General features: G+C 35.3%; 1 protein-coding gene across 2 annotated transcripts; it reads right to left on the reverse strand.

The window, feature by feature from the left end:
* Positions 1–5258: 5258 nt before the first annotated feature.
* slc6a16b (solute carrier family 6 member 16b) lies at positions 5259–26912 on the reverse strand. 2 transcript variants are annotated; one of them, XM_073830345.1, is made up of 12 exons: positions 26680–26912; positions 23648–23852; positions 23398–23555; positions 21433–21553; positions 21102–21277; positions 19936–20046; positions 19281–19522; positions 18966–19140; positions 9999–10200; positions 9706–9865; positions 9466–9628; positions 5259–7945 (listed from the first exon to the last, which is right to left on the reverse strand). In XM_073830345.1, the coding sequence occupies exons 2-12, from the start codon at positions 23850–23852 to the stop codon at positions 7637–7639; spliced, it is 2022 nt and encodes a 673-aa protein (XP_073686446.1). In that variant the 5' UTR covers positions 26680–26912; the 3' UTR covers positions 5259–7636. The 2 variants fall into 2 exon arrangements, with proteins under 2 accessions (XP_073686446.1, XP_073686445.1); XM_073830344.1 differs by lacking the exon at positions 26680–26912 and adding an exon at positions 25729–25964.
* Between the last annotated feature and the right edge of the window lie 1069 nt (positions 26913–27981).

Raw genomic sequence — 27981 nt, forward strand, 5'->3', positions numbered from 1 at the left:
GATAACGAAAGCAGAGCTGCTTCTGACCAAGCAGACTCTCAGTGTTCTCTAGTGGCTGTGAGCAGAACTGCACTCATCTTTTCATCCTCCTCCTCTGAGACTCTCTTTCTCATGCTTCCCTTCCTTTAGTAGCTCACATAATGACTGGGAAACACATCATTATTTACTACCAGTGTTGCTGTAGTTAACTAAAATTCAAAAGTATAAACTAGTAAATATTAAATATAGATTAAAATAACAAAATAAAATCTAAATTTGAACAAAATAAAGAATGCTGACTGACTTGGAAATACAGTTATTTACTAGCAGTGTTGTTATTGTTTACTAAAACTACAACTACTTTAGAGTTTAAACTAGTAAAACTTAAATATTGTTCAAATAAAATAAAAAAATAAAAAAAATAAAAATAAAATGAGACTGGAAAAAATCAAAATGCTGCCTTGGCATCTAAATGAAATAAAGCACTAAAACTTAAAATAAACAAATAAATTGTGACTAGTTTAGAATTCAATAAAGTAAAAATAAATAAATAAATAAAAATAAAAATAAAATAAAATGTGAAGTTGAACAAAAAATAAGAATGCTGCTAGACTTGGAAATACAGTTATTTACTAGCGGTGTTGTTATTGTTTATTAAAACTACAACTAGTTTAAAGTTTAAACTAGTAAAACTTAAATATTGTTAAAATGAAATGATAAAACAAAATAAGTAGAAAAACTTAAATGTAAATGCTTCTTGGAATCTAAAAAAATAAATAAAACAATAAATGACTAAATAACTAACAAACAAACAAATAAACAAATAAAGTGTGACTATAGTAAAGTTTAAACTTGTAAAACTTAAACATTGTTAAAATAAAATAATAAAATTAAATAAAATGAAAAACTAAAAAAAAAAAAAATCTAAATACTGCCTTGGCATCTAAATGAAAAAGTACTAAAATGACAATAAAAAAATAAAATGAAAATAAAAAATAAAAAAATAAATAAAGTGTGACTAGTTGAGAATTTATTATAGGAAAAAACAACAACAACAATAAATAAATAAAACAAAATCTGAACGCTGCCTGACTTGGAAATACATATAATTATTTATTAGCAGTGTTGTTATTGTTTACTGAAACTACAACTAGTTTAAAGTTTAAACTAGTAAAATAAATAAATATAAATAAATATATATATATATATATATATATATATATATTAGATGAAAAAATGCTGCCTTGCCAGTAAATTTAATAAAGCACTTAAAGGACTAAAACTGAAATAAAATAAAATAAATAAATAAATAGAGTGTGACTAGTTTAAAGATTATTCTAGCAAATAAAATATTTTTTACATTTAAATTTGATTATATTTATACACCATCGTACATTCTAAATATTCTAAATATCAAATTCTCCTGACTAGTTTATGAATTATGCATATAATTTATTTGTCATTTGTTATAGACACTTTCTTTTACCTTTAGTTCAAAACAGACCAAAATATAGACTATTAGTTAGAACTCTGTCTTTAAAACAGCCTGAAGGAGCAAAGAACGTGAGAGCTGCCTCTCAAGCATGCTTTTTTTATTCTAGATCTATATTGATATTCTTATCTCTTGATATGTTTACATTAAAACATAAAACAATCAGGTGAGTCAGTAAGATCCTGTTCGTCTAGTTTGAATAAATGGATGAAGTACTCCAGTGGCAGGGTTACGTGCTTGAAAGCATTTGACATATTTACGAAGGATTCGACAATAATCACATCACGAGCCAGAGCTCAGGCACAGCAGGTGAACAATACACTATAGATTCTTCAAACCATTCTGATTTAAACCTTTTCCCACGTACCTGATCTCCATTTCTAGGAAGTTTTGTCGTCCAGTGATTTGTCTCCTTCAGCTGCACTGAGCATCACTTTGTTTGTGGATCGTCTCTTTCCAGGGTGGAGATTCACACCATGACAACCAAAGTCCCAGGACCATTAGCTCTCTCTCACACACACACGTGACGACCGGCACAAATACAGCTAGAGAGGACAGCAGAATTAGGATTTTAAATCATAAAGAAATCTTACAAATAAAATCTTTAAAAAAAGACTGGAAAAATCTTAAATAAAAAACAAATGTAACCTTGTAAAGCTCCTTGTAAAACACACACAATTCATTAAGTTTATGTTTAAATTATATATATAACATATAACATTTTTAAATAAAAAAATAAAATGTATCATTACATTAAAGTGCTTTACTTAAAGGGGGCAAAACACACAGTATCACCCAATTTCATGTTAATCTACTAAAGTACTTATAGAGTAGTATTGCATCCTTCATATCTCCAAAGTCTTTAGTTTTATTTTTTTCCCTTTATTATTATTATTATTATTATTTCAATGCCACAAGAACAAGTAGTATAACATATTCATATCAAATTAACATTAGCTGCCAGAGAAAAAAATAAACAAAAATAGAATAAAGAAAGAAAGAAAATTACATACATTTCAATGTTTTTAGAGCATTACATTTTTCAGTGCTTTTTAGTTTTTTGTTTGTTCCAAGAGATTTACATACAATCTGAAGTCATTAATAAAATTGGAAAAATTTGGTTTACATTAAGCCCACTTTTTCTTATGTAAGTCTTTAGTTTCATCATATTTACAAAAGAAACAGCTTTACGATTCACTCTGAATACAGCCGAGCTCATGGAGGCGCGCCGTGGGCGCAGCTAAAGTTTGACAAGCGAGTGCTCGCCAACTGCCAACAAAACACATACAATTGATGCCGTTTCACTCATATATACAGTGGTATAAAAAAAAAAAAAAAAAGTGTTAGCCTCCTGATTTTTAATTTTTTGGCATTTTTGTCACACATGTTTCAGATCAAACTAATTAAGATATTAATCAAAGATAACAAAACATTCCGTTTTTAAATTATGTTTATGTATAAAATACCCCAAGAGCGAAGCGACGACTCATCCAAGAGGTCACAAAAGACCCCACAACAACATCTAAAGAACTGCAGGCCTCTTTTGGAAGGTGTGTGTCCCATTACATCTGGCATAAAAGTAACACAGCATTTCATAAAAAGAACATTATACCAACAGTAAAATCTGGTGGTGTTGTGTGATGGTCTGGGGCTGTTTTGCTGCTTCTGGACCTGGAAGACTTGCTGTGATAAAAGGAACCATGAATTCTGCTGTCTACCAAAAAATCCCGAAGGACAATGTCCGGCCATCTGTTCGTGTCCTCAAGCTGAAGCGAACTTGGGTTCTGCAGCAGGACAATGATCCAAATCACACCAGCAAATCCACCTCTGAATGGCTGAAGAAAAACAAAATGAAGACTTTGGAGTGGCCTAGTCAAAGTCCTGACCTGAATCCTATTGAGATGCTGTGGCATGACCTTAAAAAGGCGGTTCATGCTCGAAAATCCTCCAATGCGGTTGAATTACATGAATTCTGCTGAGATGAGTGGCCAAAATTCCTGCACAGCGCTGTAACAGACTCATTGCAAGTTATGGCAAACGCTTGATTGCAGTTGTTGCTAAGGGTGGCCCAACCAGTTAAGTTTAGGGGCAAACACTTTTTCACACAGGGCCATGTGGGTTTAGATTTTGTTTTCCCTTCATAATAAAAAACTTCATTCAAAAACTGCATGTTGTGTTTACTTGTGTTATCTTTGATTAATATTTAAATTTGTTTGATGATCTGAAACATTAAAGTGTGACAACCATGAAAAAAAATTTAAAAATCAGGAAGGGGGCTAACACTTTTTCACCCCACTGTATATCTATTAGGGCTGTGCAATATATCGAACGATATCGTGAGGCGCGTTTAGTCAATGAAGCCGGTGCTTTGATTAGTAGTAAATCTCCATCACGTGCGTTCCGCTCAGGTTCCGCTGGAGCGGCAATTGATACACAGAGACGTAAATCTCTGACAAGCTACGCCATATCGCGCTAAATATCGAATGCGATATTAAGCTCGATATGGCGTAGCTTGTCAGAGATTCTTACCATCTGCAGTTCTTTATCATGAACAGGTTTTTTTATAGCTGGAACCGCTCCAACTTTCAATCTCAAACGATGTGTAAATCCAGCGTCGAACTGGGCCTTGTTTATAAAACGTTCATCAACAAATACACTTGCAAAACTCCTTTTCTTCGCCGGAAAAACAAACTGCATCTACTACTCGGGAAGCTGAGCAAGGTTAGGTTTGTCTTACAACCAAAACCACATTTCTTTAGAAACATTCTTCCCGAGTGAGCCTAATTAAATGCGTTAATGGACGCGCTCCTGCGCTCTCTCTGGTCGATGTGTGCGCGGACGCGCGCTTCCGGCAGAAATGCCCATACAAGGAGTTCCACCTTTCAAGACGTCATGAAGAGCTATGATCGAATTTTTTTCCCAAAACTTCATAAAAGTAAAAAAATAATAATAATTCTAAACCTTGTTTAAACGTTTTTATGATTGATTTTCATTCAAATATAGTTTCTCTTCAATGCATTGATAGTAAACACGTAAAGATATTGTATTTGCTAAAGAGTTAAAGTTGATTGAAAATTTTTTACATTGTGATTTGGAATATTGACATTTGATTGTAGTTATCCTATTTTTTTTTGTCAAATTGTATCTTTGTATATTTATATTTAAAGTGTAAATTGTAAACCATATTTTTTCACTCATTTCGTTTTATTTGGATGTCTTGTTATATTTGTATGTTTTTTGTTGTAGTCTGTAAAAAAAAAAAAAAAAACACTTTCCAAAACTTATTTTTCTCATTGCAAACACCATAGAATATATAGGAAATATTTTCTTTTATTAAATTTTCTACAGCATTACCAAAATTACATAATTTTCTTTGTGACTTAAACTAACGCAAAAAAAAAAAAAAAAATTAACACGAAGAAAAGCGTCAAATTTGTGAAACTGTATAATGAGCTGCTGAATGTTAGGTAATTCTGATTTTCCACCTCTGAACTTTTTTTTTTCTTTATTGTCATCCTCTATTATCTGTGTATTCATAATTGTCATCAGTGTTGTACGTTTGTTGAAGTTAACAGTTCATACACGCAATAAAAAAAATTCCGAAACTTGTAAGAAACCCAGAAGTGTGTATTTGGCACAGATATACTGTTATACGTCCAAATCGTTTTTTAAACCTTGGCCATGTTTAGCATGGGAATCAAACTCTTGTAACAGTTACAAATGTGTACTTTTTTTTTTTTAAAATAGTCATGAGAAAGCCTTTACAGAAAAAGAAAACAAAGTCATATGAGGGGTCAAATAACCATTTATACAGAAACTAGATCATTATCACCATGAGGCAAACTGTACAAAATGTCTGTTTGTCTGCACAGCATGATCATTAAACAAACATTCACACAAACCAAAGACCTCAGAATTGTGTTTCTGACCTTGACAGAGAGCAAAAGCAGGTAGAAATACTGAAAACACGCTGTAGAGTGGGACATTTATAATAACAATAATAAAATTACCCTTCAAGATTAGCGACTTCTCAAGTATTCTACAGTTAAATTACATCATTTCATCATATATATTACTGAACAGAACAAACTACTTACAAACGGAGAGTTCAATCTACTGAACAAACACGGAAGACCCATTAAACCCCTGTGAGAGGCGAAGATAACATGACTTCATAATGACTATAAGCCATAAAATGTCTGGCCTATGGGTCAGATGTTCGCTTTCAGAAACATGTCTGAGAAAAATAAAAAGAGGGGGTATTTTACAAAATGGCAACAAAAATGTTTCTGTACAATATAAAATAGTAAAAGCTTTTCTGAAAATGCTGGATTAAAATACTTCATAAGAAATCACATGTGTGACACATACAAACTACAAATGGAAGCATGTTTAAAAACATTGCTGCTCAAAAGCTTAAAACATTAGTCTCTTATGCTCATCAAAGTTCCATTTATTTGATCAAAAATACAGAAAAATATTTTAATATACTGTCAAATACAACTTCTGTGATGCAAAGCTGAATTTTCATTAGCCGTGTCACATGGTCCTTCAGAAATCATTCTAATATACAGATTTATTACTTTTATTATCAATGTTGGAAACAGTTGAGCTGCTTAATATTTTTTGGAAACTTTAGATGAATAAAAGGTTATAAAGAACAGCATTTATTCAAAAAAGAAATCTGCTGTCCTTTTTCATCAATTTAACACATCTTTGTTGAATAGAAGTATTAATTTCTTTCAAAAAGAGAAAGAAAAAAACCGACTGACCCCAAACTTAGAACAAACTTTGATTGTTATGAAAAATTTTATATAACCGTTTCCAACACTGATAATAAATCAGCATGTTAGAATGATTTCTGAAGGATCGTGTGACACTGAAGCCTGGAGTAATGATGCTGAAAATTCAGCTTTGCATCACAGGAATAAATTATATTTTAAAGTATATTTAAATGGAAAACCACCATCTTAAATTTCATTAACATTTCAGATTAGTTTTCTCTGTGTTTTTAATCAAATCAACACAGCCTTAATGAGCAGGAAAGTCTTCAAAAAGCATTACTGATCCCAAACTTTTAAGCGGCAGTGTATATTTTTTGATGATGGCTGTAGTTGGTGCTCAAAAAGATTAGAGCATAGAATGTTACAAAAATAAATAAATAAATGTTTTAAAAATCCAATAATATTTTTTCTTCACAAAAAAGAAATGTCCAGGTCATATTGTGCATTAGAAGAAACAAAGATGAAAAATGACCAAGACATTTCTGTTTAGAAAATACAGAGCTTTCCATGTAGTAGGTCTGAAACTCTGGATTTGTCCAGTTGAATGTGTGATTTCATGGCTCAAAGCATCTCTTGAACACACAATGTACCTTCTTAAAGATAGAAACTCACAGACTTAAATAATGACACTAAACAGAACCCATTAGAATGGACCAACAGCAACCCTTTTGATGGTCAGAAAAGCCATTATTACTCAAACTGGCTGTCCTCTTGATATGTCAGTGTGTTTTTGTTCAGTTTGGAAGAAAAAGTATTTGGAATGATGTACCTTTGTGACTTAATTCATGCATCAAAGGGTTGAAGACACCAACGGAGACAAAGCACTAGCTGCTTCTATAACATCGTAAAGTTGAAATAACACCGACAGGTCAAACCCATCATCAACATCCTTATGCAAAATGTAATAGAACAACCTCGTCACACCATTAAAGCAGCAGGACTGACAGTTACCAAATGATTTGACCGTCGTAACGGGTAACTTTAGTGTGGCAATGCTGTTCAACATTCACCTGGACCCATCAAACACAGGTACCAGTACAGTAATTATACTGAACTTAAAGCCACAGCTGACTTGAAAAAGCAAAAGGTCTTCGAAGCTGTTAGTACAGCCGCATATAAAGAGTTTTCAAATGTAACCAGGAAAACTGAGAACCCAAGAAATTCATTTCGGAGCTTAACTGTTGTTATATGGAAAAGAGCAGCCGGCACAAATGGCTGAGCTTTTTGGCATGAACTAACAGTTAAAAAAAAGTTATTTTTGTGCCAATATGCACAGACAAAAATGATTGTTCCCAACAACAAAGTGTGCTAAAATGTCTTGATTTAAATAGGTCCTTCGCAGACATTTGTAAACTAATGAAGATTGTGCCGTAGTTTGTTCTCATAACACACTTGATTCGAAGTGTTCTATGTGGCCGTTTTGCAAATGAGAGTCATGGTTTTCAGGAAGCAAAGGGTAAAATGAACTGGGGTCATCTCTTGAGGGCGGTAACGTGCTGAGAGGGGTCTGATCCACATCTGCGGTGGCACACGGCATGTATGCCGCCTCAGTGTCTGCCGGAGACTGGCCGAGCCGCTCGAGGAGGAGGGAATGTATGAATCCGATTGGAATGGGAAGAAACGCGACAACGATGAGCCCGATCAGGACAGCGAGAGCCCAGCCTGGATAAGGCAGAACTTCCTTAGACGCCTAGGAGAAAAGGTTAAGTGTTAACTTTTAGACAAAATCTTAAAATAAAAACAGCTGAAGTCAAAAGTTTACATGCACCTTGCAGAATCTGTAAAATGTTCATTCTTTTGCCAAAATGAGAGGGATCACACAAAATGCATATAATTTTTTTTTTTTCGTACTGACCTGAATAAGATATTTCACATAAAAGACGTTTGCATATATTACACAAGAGAAAATAAGTTTAATTTATAAAAAATGACCCTGTTCAAAAGTTTACACTTGATTCTTAATACTGTGTTGTGACTGTGAATGATCCACAGATTTTGTTTAGTGATAGTCGTACATGAGTCCTGAACAACTAAACTGCTTGATGTCGTTCAGAAAAATCCTTCAAGTCCCACAGATTCTGTGGTTTTTCTGGATTCTTGTTTATTTGAACCCTTTCGAACAATGATTGTATTTTTATAAAATCCATCGTTTTACATTGAGGACAACTGAGGGACTCATACACAACTATTACAGAAGGTTCAAATGCTCACCGATGCTTCAGGATTCAGGAAGGAAACACAATGCATTAAAAGCAAGGGGTGAAAACTTTTGAACTTTTGAATTTGAAGATCAGGGTAAATTTCATTTATGTTGTCTTCTGGAAAAAATGCAAGTATCTTCTGAAGCTACTGAAAGGCAGTACTAAATGAAAATATATATGATATTTATATGCAAAACAAGAAAAATGTACACATCTTCATTCTGTTCAAAGGTTTACACGCCTGGCTCTTAATGAATCATTTTTCCTTTTGGAGCATGTGTGAATGTTTGAACCTTCTGTAATAGCTGCAAGAGTCCCTCAGTTGTCCTCAGTTTGAAAAGATGGATCTCAAAATCATAAAGTCATTGTTGGAAAAGGTTGAAATACACAAAAATGCTGAAAAACCTAATTATTTGTGGGATTTTTCCAAAGAACAGCGGGTAGTTTAACTGCTTAGGACAAACAAGGGACTCATGAACAACTATCACTAAACAAAACAAACAAAAAAATACACAGCTGTGGATCGTTCAGGAAACTTCACAGTATTAAGTATCAAGTGTATGTAAACTTTTGCACAGGGTCATTTGTATTAATTCAACTATTATTTTCTCTTAATATGGACTATATGTAAATGTCTCTTATGTAAAATATATCTAGGGCTGCACGATAAATCGCATGCGATTGTCACGCGTATTTCGTCAGTAAGTCCGGTTCCGTGATTAGTGGAAAATCTCCATCACGTGCGTTCAGATGACGCAGCATTTAAAATACAGAGCCATAGATCACTGACAAGCTACGCAAAATCACGTTCATAATCGCGGATGAATCGCATTTGATTTTGAACGTGATATTGCTCAGCTTTTCAGTGATCTACGGCTCAGTGTTTTACATGTCGCGCCATCTGAACGCACGTGATGGAGATTTACTACTAATCACAGAACCGGACTTACTGATGAGATACGCATGACAATCTTATTCAGGGTCAGTACTAAAAAAAAAAACATTTTACCTTTTCTCTGTTCCAGGCAGTGTATGTAGGATGCTTCAAGATCATCTTTAGCAGACTGGCACTCAAGAGCCCCAGCATAGCTATCGGACACACATACTTCCACAGGTACTTGTACACCACAGGAACCGGCCGATCCAACATACGCTTCAGGTCGTCCAAAAACCTGCATTTATGCACATTAATACACAAAAGCAACACAGATAATCACACTAGTACTTGAAGTCAGGGAGTCTGTGATACCTGTCAGCTCCATAAACCCAGGCCACGCTGATGGTCTGGAAGATGACGACAATGATGAGGGGAAGTGTGGCGGAATAGTCGTCAAACATCGCCACAAAGTAGTTTCCGCAGCGCTGAGTAAAAATGAGACCGATCAGAAAGCCCAATGCACAGCTGCACACTGGAAGAAAGACAAAAACAACAATCATACAAATCACAGAAAATGCAAAACATAATACTGATTAAAACCAATTTAAACATGTTTTTAGAATAAACCCAAATATAAAGAGAACCCGAACAGGCCGGAGTGTTACCTGTAAAGATGAATTTGTGTTTGCTTAGCGTCTTAAAGGTGTCTGTCAGTGGAGTCAGTATTCCAGCCATGGTGCCGAACATGGTGGTCAAACCCAGATTGAGCAGCATGAGGAAGAACAGCACTGACCAGAACGGACTCCCGGGAAACAACGTCATCGCTTCAGTAAACGCTATGAATGCTAAACCGGTTCCCTCCACACCCTGGGAGAGAAAGTGAAAATTGCAAAGTAACTTATCCATTCATCTGAGTCATTCATTACCAAAGAAATACTGCACAACTCAGCATACCTGTAAATGTATTCATTGCAATGACTTTTTTTTAGACCTAGCAACCACACTTCATCAAGTAATATCCAAACCACCTAAAATATTCCAGCAATGCCCTAGCAACTAGGGCTGCTCGATTATGGCAAAAATCACAATCCGGATTATTTTGGTCAATATTATAATCACGATTATGAGTGGGTCCAGAACTTTATTTAATTGATTATTTTAAAGACAGCAAGACAATAAAAAAAGATAAATGTTGCATTTACAAGTCTGTTCTGTCTCTAAACGCATACACAGAACTAGGGCTGCTTGTAATCACGATTATTTCAACGATTATGACAGGGTCCAAAAAGAATACTTTTATGCAAGTCTAAAGTAGTCTAGCAATACTACAGAAATTGAATGTAATAATTTGAATGTAAAATAAAACACTATAATAGTTAAACATGCTTTATTTCTTATTAAAACTACAAACGTCCTTCATTCAAAAGCAGTGAGTGATTTTTCTCTTTGTATTTTTACGTTTTATTTATATTAGGCAGAGACGGCAGAAGGAATCTGATGTGTTGCGCTTAACCACACGTATTTTCATTCTCAACTGTTTATGGTCATTTAAGACATAACTGACAAGCGTTTACAAGAATAATCACCAAGCACCTCATTGTGAAATATTTTTGTGTGTGTTTGAGCGTTTAGGCGCACCCTGAGCTAAAAGATAACTTTACAAGTCCATGTTCTGCTCCGTCTCTGAGCTCATACACAGAACAGCGTTTTCCTACGCGCTATTAAAAACTCAACATCAAAGAAACATTACTAAATCAAGCACGTCCCATTTTATGAAAGTCACGTTACATGATTTTGCTGATTTGCATGTGAAAAAAATTAGGCTTTTATGGAGGAGCGAAAGCGCACCACTGGAAAGGGGGCGAAATGGGGCGCAATAATCGTTTCATTTCGATAACTGCATTTTCATGATCGTTTAAAGCAGAAATTGAAATCTAAACCGAATTTCGATTAATTGCACAGTCCTACACAGAACATTGCAAATTCTCAACACAACATCAAATATTTAGGGCCCGAGCCCAGAATGGGCGAAGGCCCTCTTGTTTTCCTAAGGATTCTTATTTTTTTTTTTTTTTTTTTTGTTAACCTTCCGGGCACTTAAGGGGGTCTTAACATGCTCAAAAACTCTTGAAAATTTGCACACATGTCGGAATCTGCGGCCATCAGGACGTCACAGAGGCTGGTACCGGGGCGTGGCAAGGGGACTCTACAGCGCCCCCTGGAATTTTTAGGGCCATATAGCACACATACTTGAACGTACACATATGAAACTCGGTACACATATAGAACTCATTGAGCTGAACAACTTTTGTACTCTATGTCATTTTCTTAACGCAACAGGAAGTGAGATATTTAGGGCTGTTTAAAAAGCGCATGCTCTGGAATTTAACGTACTCCTCCCAGGATTTCCATACGATTGTCACCAAACTCGGTCAGCATGATCTCAAGACATTGGGGACGCTAAATTGCGAGGGGATTTTTGATATCTCGATCGGTTTGGCCGTGGCAAGGCGACAAAGTTATGGCGAGAAATGAGAAACAGGAAGTGTCTAATAACTGTTGCACACATTGCCTGATTCTGATGAAACTTCACCAGATTGTTCGTTGTATGATGCCGATTCCATAAATGTGACTATTATGAGTCAAAGTTATAGCGCCACCAACTGGGAGCAGGAAGCGTGTCATTTTCAAAATGCGTTGAAATCAGCCTCTTAATTTTACTTGATTTTCTTCAAACTTCATCAAAATAATGTCAAAACACGGCCGATAAGAATATGTAAAGGGTACGATGATAAATCAAATGCTGTTGCCATGGCAACGTGTTAAACTTTAAAATTAGATTCCTGTCTTTTCGAAGCAGATAACATGTTTAGAATTTCATGAAACTCAACACACACATCAATATTAATGATAGTTAGACACTGGCAAAAGGTCATAAATGGGCGTGGAGCAGGCACTCTATAGCGCCATCTTTTGACAAAAGTTGGGGGGTTAGTTTTTCCTACAGTCACCAAACTCTGTACATATATTGTTCTCATCAATCTGGACAACTTTCTAAATCAAACTCATTAGCTAAGACCAACAGGAAGCCGGCTATTTTGATTTGAATGTGGATTTTTGGAAAAATCAGGCTGTAAACAAATTCACACTCCTTCTAAGAATAACAAGGTATTCACACCAAACTTTTTTAACATGAAGAGAAGATTCTGAAGATGTTAAATTGCGAGCGGATTTGTGATATCTTGAACGGTGTTGACGTGGTGATTTTTTTAAAAACATAACCCTAATTTTTTATATCTTTAAAGTGCAGCATCCAAACTCTTTAAAACTTTTTTCACACAGAGATCTAATCATTATGAGCAAGTGCTGGTAATATCATAGTTATTCAAGCTTCTATGAATTAAAGAAAATTAAAAAAAGAAATCAGTAAACTGTTGTCACTGGGCTGACAGTCTGTGTTGACACTAAGAGTGACTGAAGGGGGGAGGGGTGAAAGGGAGAGAGACCAGTGGAACATGCTGTTTTGCTTAAGACCATCTTTGAGGAAGATGCAATTTGCACATTGCACATTGCTGTAGTTTAATCTGCATAAATAAGTCTGAACTTTGAGAGTCTGATCTTTGAGAAAATATAAAGGGTCACGAACTCTTTCATTCTTTGTATATTGCAGTTGTTGTTTTTTATTTATTTTTTACTGAACTGTACCATGAACTTGTCCTATTCAGTCACATAGCAAAAGATTAAGAAAAATACAGCTTTTTAGCATGAGCGATTTATCTTCATTGATAGACATTTATTTTCATAATTAAAATTTTTGATTCAATAAAAAAAAAAAAACACTAACAATTTCAAGACAAACTTTGACAACAAAACAAACTTTGCTGTTATCTGTTCAAAACATCTGAAAATTGTACCATTTTAAGATGAGTTATATTTATATATCGCCCCATTACAATACCCAACTTGATTTTTAAAGATATTTTGAAAGAATGAAGCGTTTATTGAGCACTTTATTGTTTATTGTTGTATACCCACATGAACTGTGTTCATGTTCATGTTAATTCACAGTACATACACTATGTTAAAAGATACTAATTTACCTTTAAACAATATATGAGTACTTTTTTAGGTTAATATTAATTAACATTAATAAATGCTATTTATTATTGTTCATGTTAACAATGTTAACAAATGAAACTGGATGGTAAAGTTGTATATTTAGTGTGTATTTGTCTGTGTGTTGATTTAAAAATGTAACCCTTTCATTTCTGTAAACTTTAAATCCAAACTGGCAGAGGGTTACTGTGAATGCATGTGCCAACTGGGCACCGTTTTCCTAATTGATTCTTAGTTATGTAGCGCTTAAGAGTGATGTCTTATAACAGGAGTCACCTGCAAAGCAATGTCCACACACAAATGGAACAGATAGGTAACGATGACATTTAAACAGAAGTGGTGGACGTAAAGCAAGCAATAATAACATTTTGTTATCATCATGAATTACATGTTCTTATCATCATCCTCAGAATATAGGGAAAATGTTCCCTATATTGTGAACGGCTTTGGGATATCTTGAACGGTGTTGATGTGGTGATTTATGAAAGTAACAATAAAAAAGATGAAGAGTTATTTTCATATATCTTTAAATTGCATTATTCTTACTCATCAAAACTTTTTACATATAAAGAACAAGAAATTCTTAGGAAATACGTGTAGTTTCAAAATGTTATCATGCTCAGAGGCCCCAAAAACATTAAAAGTGTCAAATAAATTCGTCAGATTAAAGCTCTAATACCAGGAATGAACACTAGAGGTCCTCATAAGATAAGGAATCGTTTGACCTCTAATGCTATTTAGCTCATTGTCAGTGTATAAGAATGACAATAATCCATAGAATCAGTTGATATGTACTGTACTGTCAGTGTAATTTTACATAATTATTTTATATAGGTGCTTAAAGAGCATTAAAATATTTTTTTTATCTTTTAAGGAAAAATTATGTGATTTAAATACATATATACACTCTCACTGATAGAACAAAGTATCTTATAAGTATGACACTATACTGCTCAGTTCACTTAATTAGAATGAGAAACAAATACAAAAAGGCCAAAAAGTCAACTAAGTTAATATGTATTTATTTTCAATATATTTGTTTATAATTATTTCACAGATGCTTATAGACTATTAAAATAATATTTAAAAATGCTTGTAGACCATAAAACATGGTAACTATTTAAAATAGGGTCCAATACCTACAAAAAAGCCTCTTGGAGCAAAATTTGACACCCAACAGGAAGTCGGTTATTTTTAATTTTCTCAGCAAATTTTGTCATTTTTGCCATTTTCAGGCCTCGTACTTGAACGAACTCCTCCTAGAGATTTATCCGGATTAACGCCAAATTTGCTGAGTGTAATCTAAAGCACTTTGTGACGTTAAATTGCAAAGATCTAGAGTTTTCATTGGAGGGCGTGTCCATAGCGGTCTCGCAAATTTCGATGTTTCGCCATGAAAAAGGAAGTTTCTATAACTCAGGTAGGGCTGGGCGATATGGCTGAAAACTATATCACGATATCAGTGTTTCATATCGGTCGATATCGATAATTATTGATATTTTTATGACCCATTTAAAATAAGGACCAGGAGAAAAATATATTACACTCAAGCATTTTTATTTTAAATTTAACCTGCCTCTGATCATAATCCCCTCAGTTATTAAGACAGAAATGTCAACAACCATGGAAAACTCAAATAATTAAAATGTAAACATAAGTCTAAAGTCACAATATACACTTAATTATCTCTTAATCCTCAATTCAAACCCCATTCATTGTCGATAAAGTGAATGGTTTAGGTAATGTATGGCCCAGAAGTACAGCTTGACCACAGGTCAGAGGTTGTTGCAAAGTACTTGGCTGATAATATTTATTTCTGCACAGATTGCTGGTTGCCAGTAGCCAACATTACTTCTTTCCCGGTACTTTAGCCTATACTTTGTGTAATAACAAAAATATTTATTTAAGTGAAAAAATAAGTCCAAAACATTTTGAACAATAGGGCCTTACAATATATATATATTTTTTTTTTTTCAGAAATTCTTGTTTTAATTTTTCTGATAATCAAATGAAAGCAAAATCACAGATTTATTTTTAAAAATAAAAATAAACAGAGCTTTACTGTTAAAATTAATACATAGAAGAAAAATTATATTCAGTTAAAAAAGGTTTAATAATAATAGTATTTTTTCAACAATTAAGTGGTGACTCTTTATTTTATTTTTTATCATATATATTGTTTTATGTAAATTATTTAAATGTGAACAACATATAAACACCTACATTATACTGTACAGTAATACAAGACTAATATGGTTCTGTCACATTTTAAACCGTACTTTTATTTTGACAGGTTGCCTTGAAGTTTCAGTGTGTATACAGTATGAATGATGCTAGTTTCACTAATGAAACGGTAAAATTGATAAAAAAGTGACACTCACAGCAGCTTTGGAGATTTTTGTCTGTTCATGTGAGATGTAAAGGCCAAAAATTAGCGGGAGCGTCACGTGTGCAGTATGCGTGTAGTGAAAATAAAACGCGTCTCCTCCGGCAAACGGGAACATGCAGGATTCATATTGAAACGGTCTTTTTGCATTTCAGTTTTCACAGACACTAGTCTATATCGCGATCTGAATTAATTAACAGACCAACTTTTGATTTATTGGTCCAAAAATCGACGAATTCCGCCCTATAGTAAAGTCCGTTTTTATGAATGGAGTCCGCGATCCCGTCTGTGAGGAGACATTGTAAACGCGCGATCATGTAGAGACAGAAATCAAATGCCGTCGTGTAAATAAGATAAATAACATAAGGCTATTTAGTTTGTTTAATACAACAACATGGACCCGTTCTGTAGGAAAGATAACCTTAACTTCTATTGTGGTCTGGCGCTAGGAACTGAACGTTAAAGGGGGGCTGGGCGGGCCGACGAAGAATACAAAATATCGAACGTTTTATCGAACACATTTTATATTGATATCGATCTATTGTCTATCGCGATATATATCGTTATCGTTTTATCGCCCAGCCCTAAACTCAGGCATACAATGTCCGATCTGTCCCAAACTTCACATGTGTGATAACACTCCTGACCTGAAGACATCTACATTCCCATATTTAGTTATAGTCATAGCGCCACCTGCTGGCAACAGGAAGTGTCATGCTGTACTCTACAACAAACTCCTCCAAGAGATTTATACAGATCAACACTAAAATCGGTCAGTCTAATAAAAAGGCTTTAGTGATGTTAAATTGCGAAGATCTTGAGTTTTCGTTGAAGGGCATGTCCGTGGTGGCCTGACAAAGTTTGATGTTTGGTCATGGACATAGAAGTTGTTATAACTCAGCCATAAAATGTCCAATCTGCCTCAAACTTCACATGTTTGATAAGAGCCCTGGCCTGCAGACATCTTAAGGCCAATATTCAGATATTATCATAGCGCCACCTATTGACAGCAGGATATATCATATCTTGCACTAACTTAAACATACCAAGGTCAATCTGCACCAGACTTCATATGTTTGATGAAAGTGCTGGCCTGAACACATCTACATGTCAATAATCAGTTACAGGCATAGCGCCACCAGCTGGCAGCAGGAGGTTTGGCACATTTAAGTGACTTTGATCTATTTTTCCTACATTTACTGTTTTAAAAGCATAATGCCCACCGTTTGCTGTTTTCCTAAAGCCACCGGTCGGCGGTGAGCCCGGGTGCGAGGGCCCGTTCATCGCTGCTTGCAGCTTTAATTTTTAATTGTTCTCTGATATCTACATAGAAGGTATATGGCATTGGAAAGGGCAAAAAATCTCCAGAAATGGTTTTACAGGTCCATTTACAACCCTAGGATTTGCCCCTAGAATGAAATGCTCTGTTATTGCCTTATTTGGAAGCTTCATGAATATTAATGAGCTCTGCTCTGATTGGATGTTTCACAGAGCTGCTCATCTCAACAGCTCGCACATGGATAAAAAAATATATAATTAGGAGCTCTGGCCGCTTTTAATATGCGGTTTGTTGAATCTGCCATTTTGAATCGCCGACAATTTAGTCTGATTACTGTGATGCATGTGCTGTGTAAAGTTACAATGCAGAGACACAAGTACTTACCACACAAGTTGAGCTGCTTGTCAGTGATTCTCCAGATCTGTAATTCATTCGCCATCATCAGCACTGTTATTTCTCCATCATTCACCATCATCAGTGCAGTCATTTCTCTTTTTAAGTGGTAAGTGAAATCCTATGTATTGTAATGTAACAGGCTACCATTAGCATTAAGCTAACCGTGTCCCTTCTGTGGCTGGCCTTGTGTTACTGATGTACTGACGTTACTGATGATTGGGCGATGCAAATGTTGGGGGCGTAACTATTAACGATCTCGGGAAAGTTTCGTAACAGTCGGTGTTATGTTGGAATTGACCTATTTTTCAGGTGGTATTTTGCAAACACTAGATTTATATAAGGAGGAGGAAATGGTGGTGTTTGAGACTCATGGTATGTCATGTCCATGTACTCAACTGTTATTATTTAACTATGCCAAGGTAAATTCAGTTTTCCACTCTATGGCACCTTTAATAAATCAAGCACGTCCCATTTTAAGCAAGTCACGTTACATGATTTTACTGATTTGCATGTGGGCTATAATAGATGAGTGAAAGCGCACAAAGGGGTCGGAATCGGGAGCAAAAATCGTTTTATCTCGATTGCTTCATTTTCATAATAGTTTGAAGCTAAAATCGAAACTGAATTTCAATTAATTGCACAGCCCTACTAGCAACCACCTAAAATATTCCAGCAACACCCTAGCAACCACCCAAAACATCCAAGCAACACCCTCGCAAACATTCCAAAAACCTAGCAACCACACAATACAATAATACCCTAGCAATCACTCAAAACAATGTAATACCCCAGCAACCACCCAAAACACTTCAATAATATCCTAGCAACCACACAAAACATTCCAATTATACCCTAGCAAACCAATTAAAATATTTCAATAGCCTAGCAACCACTCAAAACGATTAATACCCCAGCAACCACCCAAAACATTCAAATATTGTCTTAGCAACCCCCCAAAACCTTCCAATAACCTAACAACCTCTCAAAACAAAGTTATATCCTAGCAACCACCCAAAACATTCAAATAATACCCTAATGACCCCCTAAAATATTTCAATAGCCTAGCAACCACCCAAAACGATTAATACCCCAGCAACCACCCAAAACATTCAAATATTATCTTAGCAACCCCCCAAAACTTTCCAATAACCTAACAACCTCTCAAAACAAAGTTATATCCTAGCAACCACCCAAAACATTCAAATAATACCCTAATGACCCCCTAAAATATTTCAATACCCTAGCAACCACTCAAACCAAAGCAATACCCTAACAACCTCCCAAAACATTTCAATAATACTCTAGCAACCACCCACAATAGTCTAATACCCTAGCAACCACTGAAAACAAAGCAATACCCTAGCAACCACCTAAAACATCAAGCAATGCATAGAAAGTTTGAATCACATTTTCTTCTTAAAATAATCAAATAAAACATCTAGTTGTGTTCTGTACCTGTTTCAGCTCCTCCTCCAGGCTGCAGGCGGTGATGTTGTAACCTGAGAAATTCAGCTGCTGGCCCTGAATCCTGTACCAGTTCTCATACTCGTTTAGTGAGATGCTGTCCACATCTGACGCATTGATCAGGAGATCAGGGCCGGACATCACATCAAGCGCAGCTTTCAGATTACTGTAACACACAAACATACAGCTTAACATCTTAAATCTTCAGTACGACATACTTACAGATACTTGAGGCATTCTAATGTATTTTATATTCACAATATCACAAATATTCACAAATCATTTGTGTCTGAGCTGTACACTGACCGTTTAACACACTCTGTGGCGATGGTTTTGGCTCTGAAGCCCAGCACAGCAAACACCACCAGCGTGGCCAGAACAGACGTCATGAAGTTGACGCCAGACACAGTGAACGCGTCTCGATGGCAGTTGTTGTTCCGCGGGTTGAAGGAAGAGTACGCGATCACAGAACCGAAACCCAAGCCCAGAGCAAAGAACACCTGCGTCGCCGCCTGACGCCACACCTGAACATCAGCCCAGATCTCCAGCTGAGAGTAATCAACCAGAACAGACACTTATATGAAACTAAAATGACTGTGAATGGTACACTAAACATGCCACTTGTTACTTATTGCTGTTAAGTATAACTTTTAGAAAAACAATTGTAGGTAACTGATATAAAGCTGAAGTAAAATGAATGATAACTATTAAATAAAAAACAAGAAATGGTCTTAGCAAAACTAAAAGTGAAATAAACAGACATTTAAAAAAAAAAACAATAAAATGGACAAATTAAAACAGAATATTTAAAACCAAATTTAAAATTTTAATAAATACTACATAATAGTGCATAAATAATACTACTCTAAAAAAGAATACTATGGTGTCTAAACAAACTCTGCACATATTCTGAACCTCAACTCAACATGCATCTTAAAACGTCATGCATTTATCTACATACCCTGGGGTAAAACATGAATTTAATGCCCTCGGACGCCCCGTCCAGTGTGACGCCTCTGATCAGGAAACACAGCAGCACCACGTACGGAAACACGGAGGAGAAATACATGACCTACACACAACCCATACCGATTAATATCTTTAATAATCAAAAAACAACTCACAATAAACATCATATATACAGTGCCTTGTGTAAAAATGCAACCACTTATGTTAAACAATTTTAAATTACTTATTTCTTTTTTTTATTTTTAGTTTATGAAGTTGTAATAACTCTGTTTTTGCTTTGTCATTATGGTGCATAATGTTGATTTAAAAAAAAAAAAGAAGTACATTGCATTAGAATTCATACCCTTAAATTAGTCTTTACGGCTCAAGTCTTATTGGGTATGATGCAACAAGATTTGCACATGAGCAGTTGGCAATTATCTGCCATTATACACCTCTTCACCTCTCAAGCTTTTCAGGTTACTCCAGAAATGTTTGATTGGGTTCCAGCCCAGGCTCTGGCTGTGTGCTGGAGTGTTGCAGTGATGTTTGTCCTTCTGTAAATTTCTCCCATGTGCATATATGATCTTGGAGCTCAACTAGAGTGACCACCAGGTTCTTGGTCAGCATTCTAGCCAAGGCCCTTCTCCATCAATTGCTCTGTTTGGCCAGGAGGCCAGCTCTAGGAAGATTTGTGGTTGTTTCAAACTTATTCCATTAAGAGTACTACATGCTTTTGTAAACCTTCAATGCAGAAGGATTTCTTAAGTCTTCCCCAGATGTGTGGCTTGATGCAATCCTGTCTCAGAGCTCTACAGGCAGTTTTTATTTTACCTCAGGGCTTGGTTTTTGCTCTGATATGCATCAGCTGTTTTCAGATCTTTTCAGACGTGTGTGCCTTTCCAAACCATACCCATTCGATTGAATTTGCCACAGGTTACCTTCAATCAAAGTGTAGTAACATCCACAAGCAATATGAATGCTTCTGAACTAAATTTAAACTCTCCCAGATAAGGGTATGAATGCTTATGCAATGGAATCATTTCAGTTTTTTATTTTTAATAAAATTGCATAGATGTTAAAAACCTGTTTTTTTGCTTTGCTATTATGGTGTGTAAATTGTTGTGGGAAAAAAATAATAATTTAAACATTCACATTCAAAATACAACTTCCAAGTACCTTGCCAGTCGATTTGATGCCCTTGTACATGCCCAGACAAACAATGACCCAAGCAGCCAGCAGACACCCAGTGATGATGGGGTTGAACTCTCCTGTTTCATCAATAGAATCAGTGATATCCAGAGCTTTACGGTACCAGAAATATGCTGTGGGAGAGCTGGCGGCACATTCATTCACTATGAGCGAAAACAAAAAATGCATCTCCATATGAGAAACGTCACATTTCTGGCATCGATTCATATGTGGCATGGATTAGAAATGGCATCATATCTAATCTCACAAGTGAAAACGACTCATTTCATATCGCATTAGAGAAACTCCTAATCCTTACCGGTGACGTTCCCTTCTGTCGGACAATTTTCCCATGGTAGAGGATACTGGAAAGAACTTCCCATGTAAAAAATACTCCAGCCGATGATGACGTTATAATACAGAGCTACAAAGAAACACACCTGGAACATAAAAAGAGAAAAGAAAAACAATGTATTAAAGGAAAAGTTTACAAATATTTACAGATAATTTGCTCACGCCCTTGTCATGCAAGATGTTCATGTTTTCTTTCTTCAGTTGTAAAGAAATTATGTTTGAGGAAAACATTTCAGGATTTCTCTCCATATAGTGGACTTTAATGGATTCCATAAATTTGAACTTCCAAAATGCAGTTTCAAATGGCTCTAAATGATCCCAGCCAATGAAGAAGGGTCTTATCTAGCAAAACGATTAGTTATTTAAAAAAAAGAAAAAAGAAAAATTAAAATATACTTCAAATGCTCGTCTTGTCAAGCTCTGCAGGTATTCTGTGTATTCCGGTTTCTGTGTATTTCGGGTATTCATTTTCTCCTCCAACTTCAAAATCATCTTACATCGCTGCAGAAGTACCAACCGAGTGTTTACAAAGTGAATATTTAAAGAAGATCAAGTGCCCTTTACAAAAAAAAAAAAAAAAAAAAAGGTTAAACAGTGATGTTGGACAATTGAAATGAGAGAAAATAAGAAAGGTCTTGAACTCAAATACACCCGCAGAGCTAGACAAGATGAGCATTTTTTTGGGGGGTGTTTTTCAATTTTTCTTTGATAGGACAGTGGAGATATGACAGGAAGTGAATGGGAGACAGAGATAAGGGGTGGGATCGGGGAAGGTCCACGAGGCGGGATTCGATCACGGGACACCCGAGGCGCAACTGCTCCATATGTCGACAAGATGAGCATTTGAGGTTAAAAAGTATATAAATTGTTAAATTTTTTTTTTTTTTTTTAGAAAATGACCTATCATTTCACTAGATAAGACCCTTCTTTCTTGGCTGGGATCGTTTAGAGCCCTTTGAAGCTGCATTTAAACAGCATTTTGTAAGTTCAAACTCACAGGCACCATAGAAGTCCACTATATGGAGAGAAATCCTGAAATATTTGCCTCAAAAAGCATCATTTCTTTACAAATAAAGAAAGGAAAACAGAGCTCGAAATTTTAGTAATGCACTGATCTTGATTCTTCATGGCCGATTCTGACTGCCAATGTTTTACAAGCAAATGGGCTGATTCTGAAAGCCTTTTTTATATATATTTATTTTACACCTCAAGCAAGGGACAAGAATGAATGGGAGCACCAGTGCTACCAAGTAAAAAAAAGTTTATTTCGAGCCCTGTTTTCCTGAGTACATAAGATGTTTATTTTCTCTATTATAGGTACAGCCATTTAAATTAGGGGCATCCACTGCATTTTTAAACAATCTACAGTAGAAATAACAAAAAACAAACGACACAGTTCTTTCTTAGTCGTGTAGACAATAAATGCAGCCATAATCAAAGTAGGCTACTCTTTTAATATTCAAAGTGCAAATAGAGACAGAATTGTTCGATTTAAATTATACAGAGCTCTAGACAACTACACAACTTATTATAGCCCACATACTAATAACCGCCTAGATATTTAATGTAGCCTAATTTGCGCGCATTGTGGAGTCGCTCTCTAAACTCGGGGTATTAAAATTGCTTTTAAATGCGCAGGCAAGTTTTACTTATGGTCTTGTTTTGACAACTGGGCGAAACTCTCAGCGGCGGTGAGCGTGCATTCTACAATACAAGAGATTACTTTAACAAAACCATTTCAAAGTGGGAGGACATAAACAGCGTGTCCCCAGTGGAAATTACGCCCCTGTGTGAGTGGAACTCTGCAGCCGAGTTATCATTTGATGTGAATGTATGCCGCGTTTAAAGTCATTTATATGTCTGTCTGGTGTTTTTAACATGCTTAAAGACAAACCAAGTGTACCAAAGACTCATTACTCTCATTACTCACCACACAGCTGGAGTAGCCAATGCCAACAAGTTTTGGAGAAATGTGTCTCCAAACACCAATGCTGCCTTGTCTAATGCTCTGTCCCGCCGCCAGCTCCAGAAAAAACAACGGCACACCAACCAGCCCCATTAACAGCACATACAGCAAGATGAACGCTCCTGGAAAAACACAAGACCAATTGACAATCCTAAACTAAAAACAAGCCCGTTTATCATTTGCAACCACTCAAAATGATCTCTTTATCACTCACCTCCTCCGTTCTGATGGCAAAGATACGGGAACCTCCAAACGTTTCCCAATCCCACACTGAAGCCCACCTGAGCGAGGAAATATTCCACTTTACTGTCCCAACCATCTCTGGCAGCTTCCATCGCGACCTCCGGCTCAACCCTTAAACCCAGTTCAGCCTCGTCCCGCTGGCCATCCTCAGGCAACGGCGGTTTCTCTGAAGTCATCTGAGAGAAAAACAGAGAAAAAGAGAAAAACTTGTTCGTCTATTCAAACATCACACATAAACCCACTGCGGATATATCTTTGTTATAAAATATGCAGCTATAAAAATCAATCTTATCTTGCCCGTTCAGTCATAAAACTGCTCAATCACGTGTGCTGCTTCATGCTATTCATGTTCACTTCTGTTTGAGTAATCAGTCAAAACAAACGATGGAGAGAAAACTACACAACAGCATTAGAAAGCAATCATGTGAACACGGTTTGATCTGTGAATTTTTATCTTTCTCTAATGAATAAATCAGACTGTTTTCATCAGATGTTTGTGTATTATATGTGAACACTAAAACTCAATTCCAATCTCAGTGAAGATTGCTTATAATATGTAATGTGTTTTTCTCCTGAAATTTACATGCAGGCTATTATACAAAGACAAGCATAATCTTTCAATGCATTTCATTGAAAATGTTAATTACCACATACGATAGTATTGTGCATTAACATACTACTAAATGTAATATTATCATCATCATCATCATCATCATCATCATAAACAATACAAGACTAACTATTCTCATTATGGATACAATTTTCAATGTGAAAAGTACACTACTAGTTAAAAGTTTTTGAACATTAAGATTTTTTAATGTTTTTTAAATTATTGCCGACCAAGCCTGAATTTATTTAAAAGTACAGAAAAACAGTAATTTTTATAAATATTTTTACTATTTAAAATAACTGTTTTCGATTTGAATATGTTTTAAAATGTAATTTATTCCTGTGATCAAAGCTAAATTTTCAGCATCATTACTCCAGTCTTCAGTCAGTCTCACATGATCCTTCAGAAACCATTCAAATATGCTGATTTGCTGTTTAAGACTTACTATTATCATCAATATTTTAACAGTTGAATTCATTTTTTCAGAATTCTTTGATGAAAGAGTCAAAGATCAACATTTATCTGAAATAAAAAGCTCTTGTAAGATTATACATTATACCAAAAGCTTGGAGTTAGTATAATTTTTGGGGGGCAGTCAGTTTAATATTTGTATAATGTTACAAAAGACTTCTATTTCAGATAAATGCTGTTCTTCTGAACTTTATATTCATCAAAGAAACCTGAAAAATCTACTCAGCTGTTCTCAAAGCAATACTACTAAAAATGTTGTTTTTTGAGCAGCAAATCAGTATATTAGAATAATTTCTGAAGGATCATGTGACTAGAATAATGATGCTAAAAATTCAGCTTTGAAATCAGAGGAATAAGTTACATTTTAAAATATATTCAGAAAGAAAAGTTATTTTAAATATTACAAAATTGTATTGTTTTTGCTGTACTTTGGATCAAATAAATGCAGGCTTGGTGAGCAGAAAGACTTGAAAAACATGAAAAATCTTAGTTCAAAAACTTTTGACTGGTAGTGTAAATGGACCAAAATTAGATCCAAATCCACTTTTAAGATAAAAGACAGCGTAAATGCAAAAATAACACGCCAAACCTTAAAAAAGAATTTCTTTTTAATTTCCTCATAGCCTATTAAGCGTGTGTAGAGCATGTGCGCATGCGCACGTTTCCTAACACTGACAGCAGGAAACATTGCCCAACTGACACTTTATGCTCTAAAACGATTCATTCAGTAAATAAATGCATTAATTAGTTCTTCACTGAAAGATGAAGCCAAACCAAGACCTATTTATTGAAATCTAACCTTGTAGATCCAGTTAGGCAGCCGGACCACTCAAATATCCAGCTAGTGCATCTTTTTTTAAACTAAAACAAAATAATAATTTATATGCGTCCAAATTAGAATTTCAAACAGTAAAGCTGACTATTATTGTCTACATATAGATAATAAATATAAGAGTTAAATAAATTCTCACCGCTGCTGTTTTTGTCTTAGATTCTCAAAAGCACGCACACGTGTTAATGACTTATGGCGCGCACTATTGTCACCGGTTCACACGTGTGGCTCAAATCTTCTTAAGAATACCGCTTCTCAAGTTCCCCAGCCGAACCATATAGATACATATTACAGATACAATTATTTAACGTATATAGCGACAGAGAAAGATAATTATTTTCGCGGGTTTCACCGCGGTGTACTCTTCCGTACTAGGTTTACGGAACCTCAGGCCACACCCTCCGCGCGTCCACGCATATTTATATAGCCCCGCCCACTCAGTGATGCGCGTGTGCTGCGTTCTAAGCTTTGTGAGCGCGCGTGCAAATACTGTATTCGTGCTTTGTCTAAAATATCACTTTAGTTTCCTCAACTTAAAAATGTATATGAGCATTATAAAACAGTTATAGGAAGAAACACTCAGTATTACTGATGCTTTAAATCTAATGTATTATCCTTTTAAAGTTTTTCATCAGTAACCATCTGCATCTATATTATCAGTTGAATTGTTTATTTATATTTTAGCATTAATCTCCATGTGCTGTACAGTTGGTATGCGGCTCTTAATTCAGAAAGTTGATGAATGATGCAATTCCACAATAGAATTACGCTGAGATTGCAAAGGTCACTACCAGCAGGGGGCGCTGGTACTTTGCATCTTATTTCACTGTCAAAGTGACCCAACTGACCAGGACACAAAACTTTACTTTCATAGATTGCAAAAAAAAAAAAAAAAAAAAAACCGGGTTAGTACTTGCATTAGATTGCTCTAAGACTCATTTTAATTTACGCAACATACAATTATACAATTATTTAAGTTGAACACCATTTTAATTAAAAAAAACTAAAACTATCAAAATGTCATCTGATTTAATAATAAGTAAATAATATTAATAATAATCAACAACAAAACATCTATTTTATAACCTACCTCTCTTACGATTGATAATGTACCAGATTCTTCTATGAAAACCTTCACGTTGTCCTCTGAAGATCAGATAGTATTCAAAGAAACTATCCAACACTTTCAAACACAGAATTGAGCTGAAATGTCAGGACGCCTAAAAACCAACAAAACAATAAAACGTGTCAGGATCATCGACATTTTACAAAAGCAGGTGCTGTTAGTTTCAGCACCAAAGCGAAAGTTTATCCCTGTGGAGTTTATTTTGCCACGTTGAGTCTTATACAGCTGTCAATCACAAGTAAGAACCGCCCAATCAGACCAAACACAGCAACCAGGCCCCGCCCACAGTTTTGTGCTTTAAGAAAACGCATGTGGAACTGAAAAGGTGACCTGAAAAATGACTTGACCTCTTTCTTCACAGCTAACAGTGAATAAGTTTATTGAAATGTTAACAATTAAATTAGCATTTTATCCAAAGCGAAATAGAGTAAGTACTTACTTAAAAGACTTACAAAAAATGTTTTTTAAAATTTGAACAAATAATACATAACAAATAATAAAAAGGTTGGTCATGACCCCGATACATTATTTTATAATAACCAGATGAGAAACGTATTTTCCAAGAATATATCTAAACACATGCGTGTATTTAAAACTAGCGATGCAATTGAATCCCTTGCGAATCGATTCTTCAAAAACTGAATCGATTCGGACCGCTCCCTCAATGAATCTTTTGGATCAGTTCTCAGTAACGGTTTTGAGAACAAATTGTGTGATGTATAAAGTGTATATGTAAAAATCTGAATTATCAATATGTTTGAGCTGTTTCAAATGAATCAAACCACAGTAGATTATCTAATGTATATATGCTCTGATAATGTATTTGTATCTGTTTGCATATGACCTCATTATGGACTAAAAGTCCCAAAATTCCTATTCTGATTGCATTGACTATTTTAACTGTTTTATAAGTTAAGAAATAGAGATGGGCCAGTCAGATCACTTACTCAAGACATTTTTGTATCTCATATTTCTCCTGTTATCTGTCAGAGGAATGTCTGGGCGGTTAAAACACTATCGAAATACATCTCCTTTTGAGAATACTAGTCAGAAGAGAACTAAGCAGTGCAAAGCTGTGGTGAGTATAAGAGACTCTTACATGATTTGATATATTTTCAACTACAGTTGAATTGTCCATTGTTTAGAGATGTGTTGATTGACAAATTATTGAGTGGAAACATTGTGTCTGTCTCATTGATGTCATTCTCTTCTGATACATTGTCTATTGTATCGACGGTGATTTCTTAAAGGAACTGTTCATTCAAA

Source organism: Garra rufa, chromosome 24 (assembly GCF_049309525.1).
Source record: "Garra rufa chromosome 24, GarRuf1.0, whole genome shotgun sequence".
Taxonomy (NCBI): domain Eukaryota; kingdom Metazoa; phylum Chordata; class Actinopteri; order Cypriniformes; family Cyprinidae; genus Garra; species Garra rufa.

Coding starts and splice junctions, on each gene's coding strand:
- slc6a16b (XM_073830345.1), bottom strand. CDS start 23,852: ATGACTTCAGAGAAACCGCCGTTGCCTGAGGATGGCCAGCGGGACGAG. Junction 19,523..19,935: donor AATTCATGTTTTACCCCAGG/GTATGTAGATAA, acceptor GATTACTCTCAG/CTGGAGATCTGGGCTGATGT. Junction 7,946..9,465: donor CTGCCTGGAACAGAGAAAAG/GTAAAATGTTTT, acceptor CTTTTCTCCTAG/GCGTCTAAGGAAGTTCTGCC.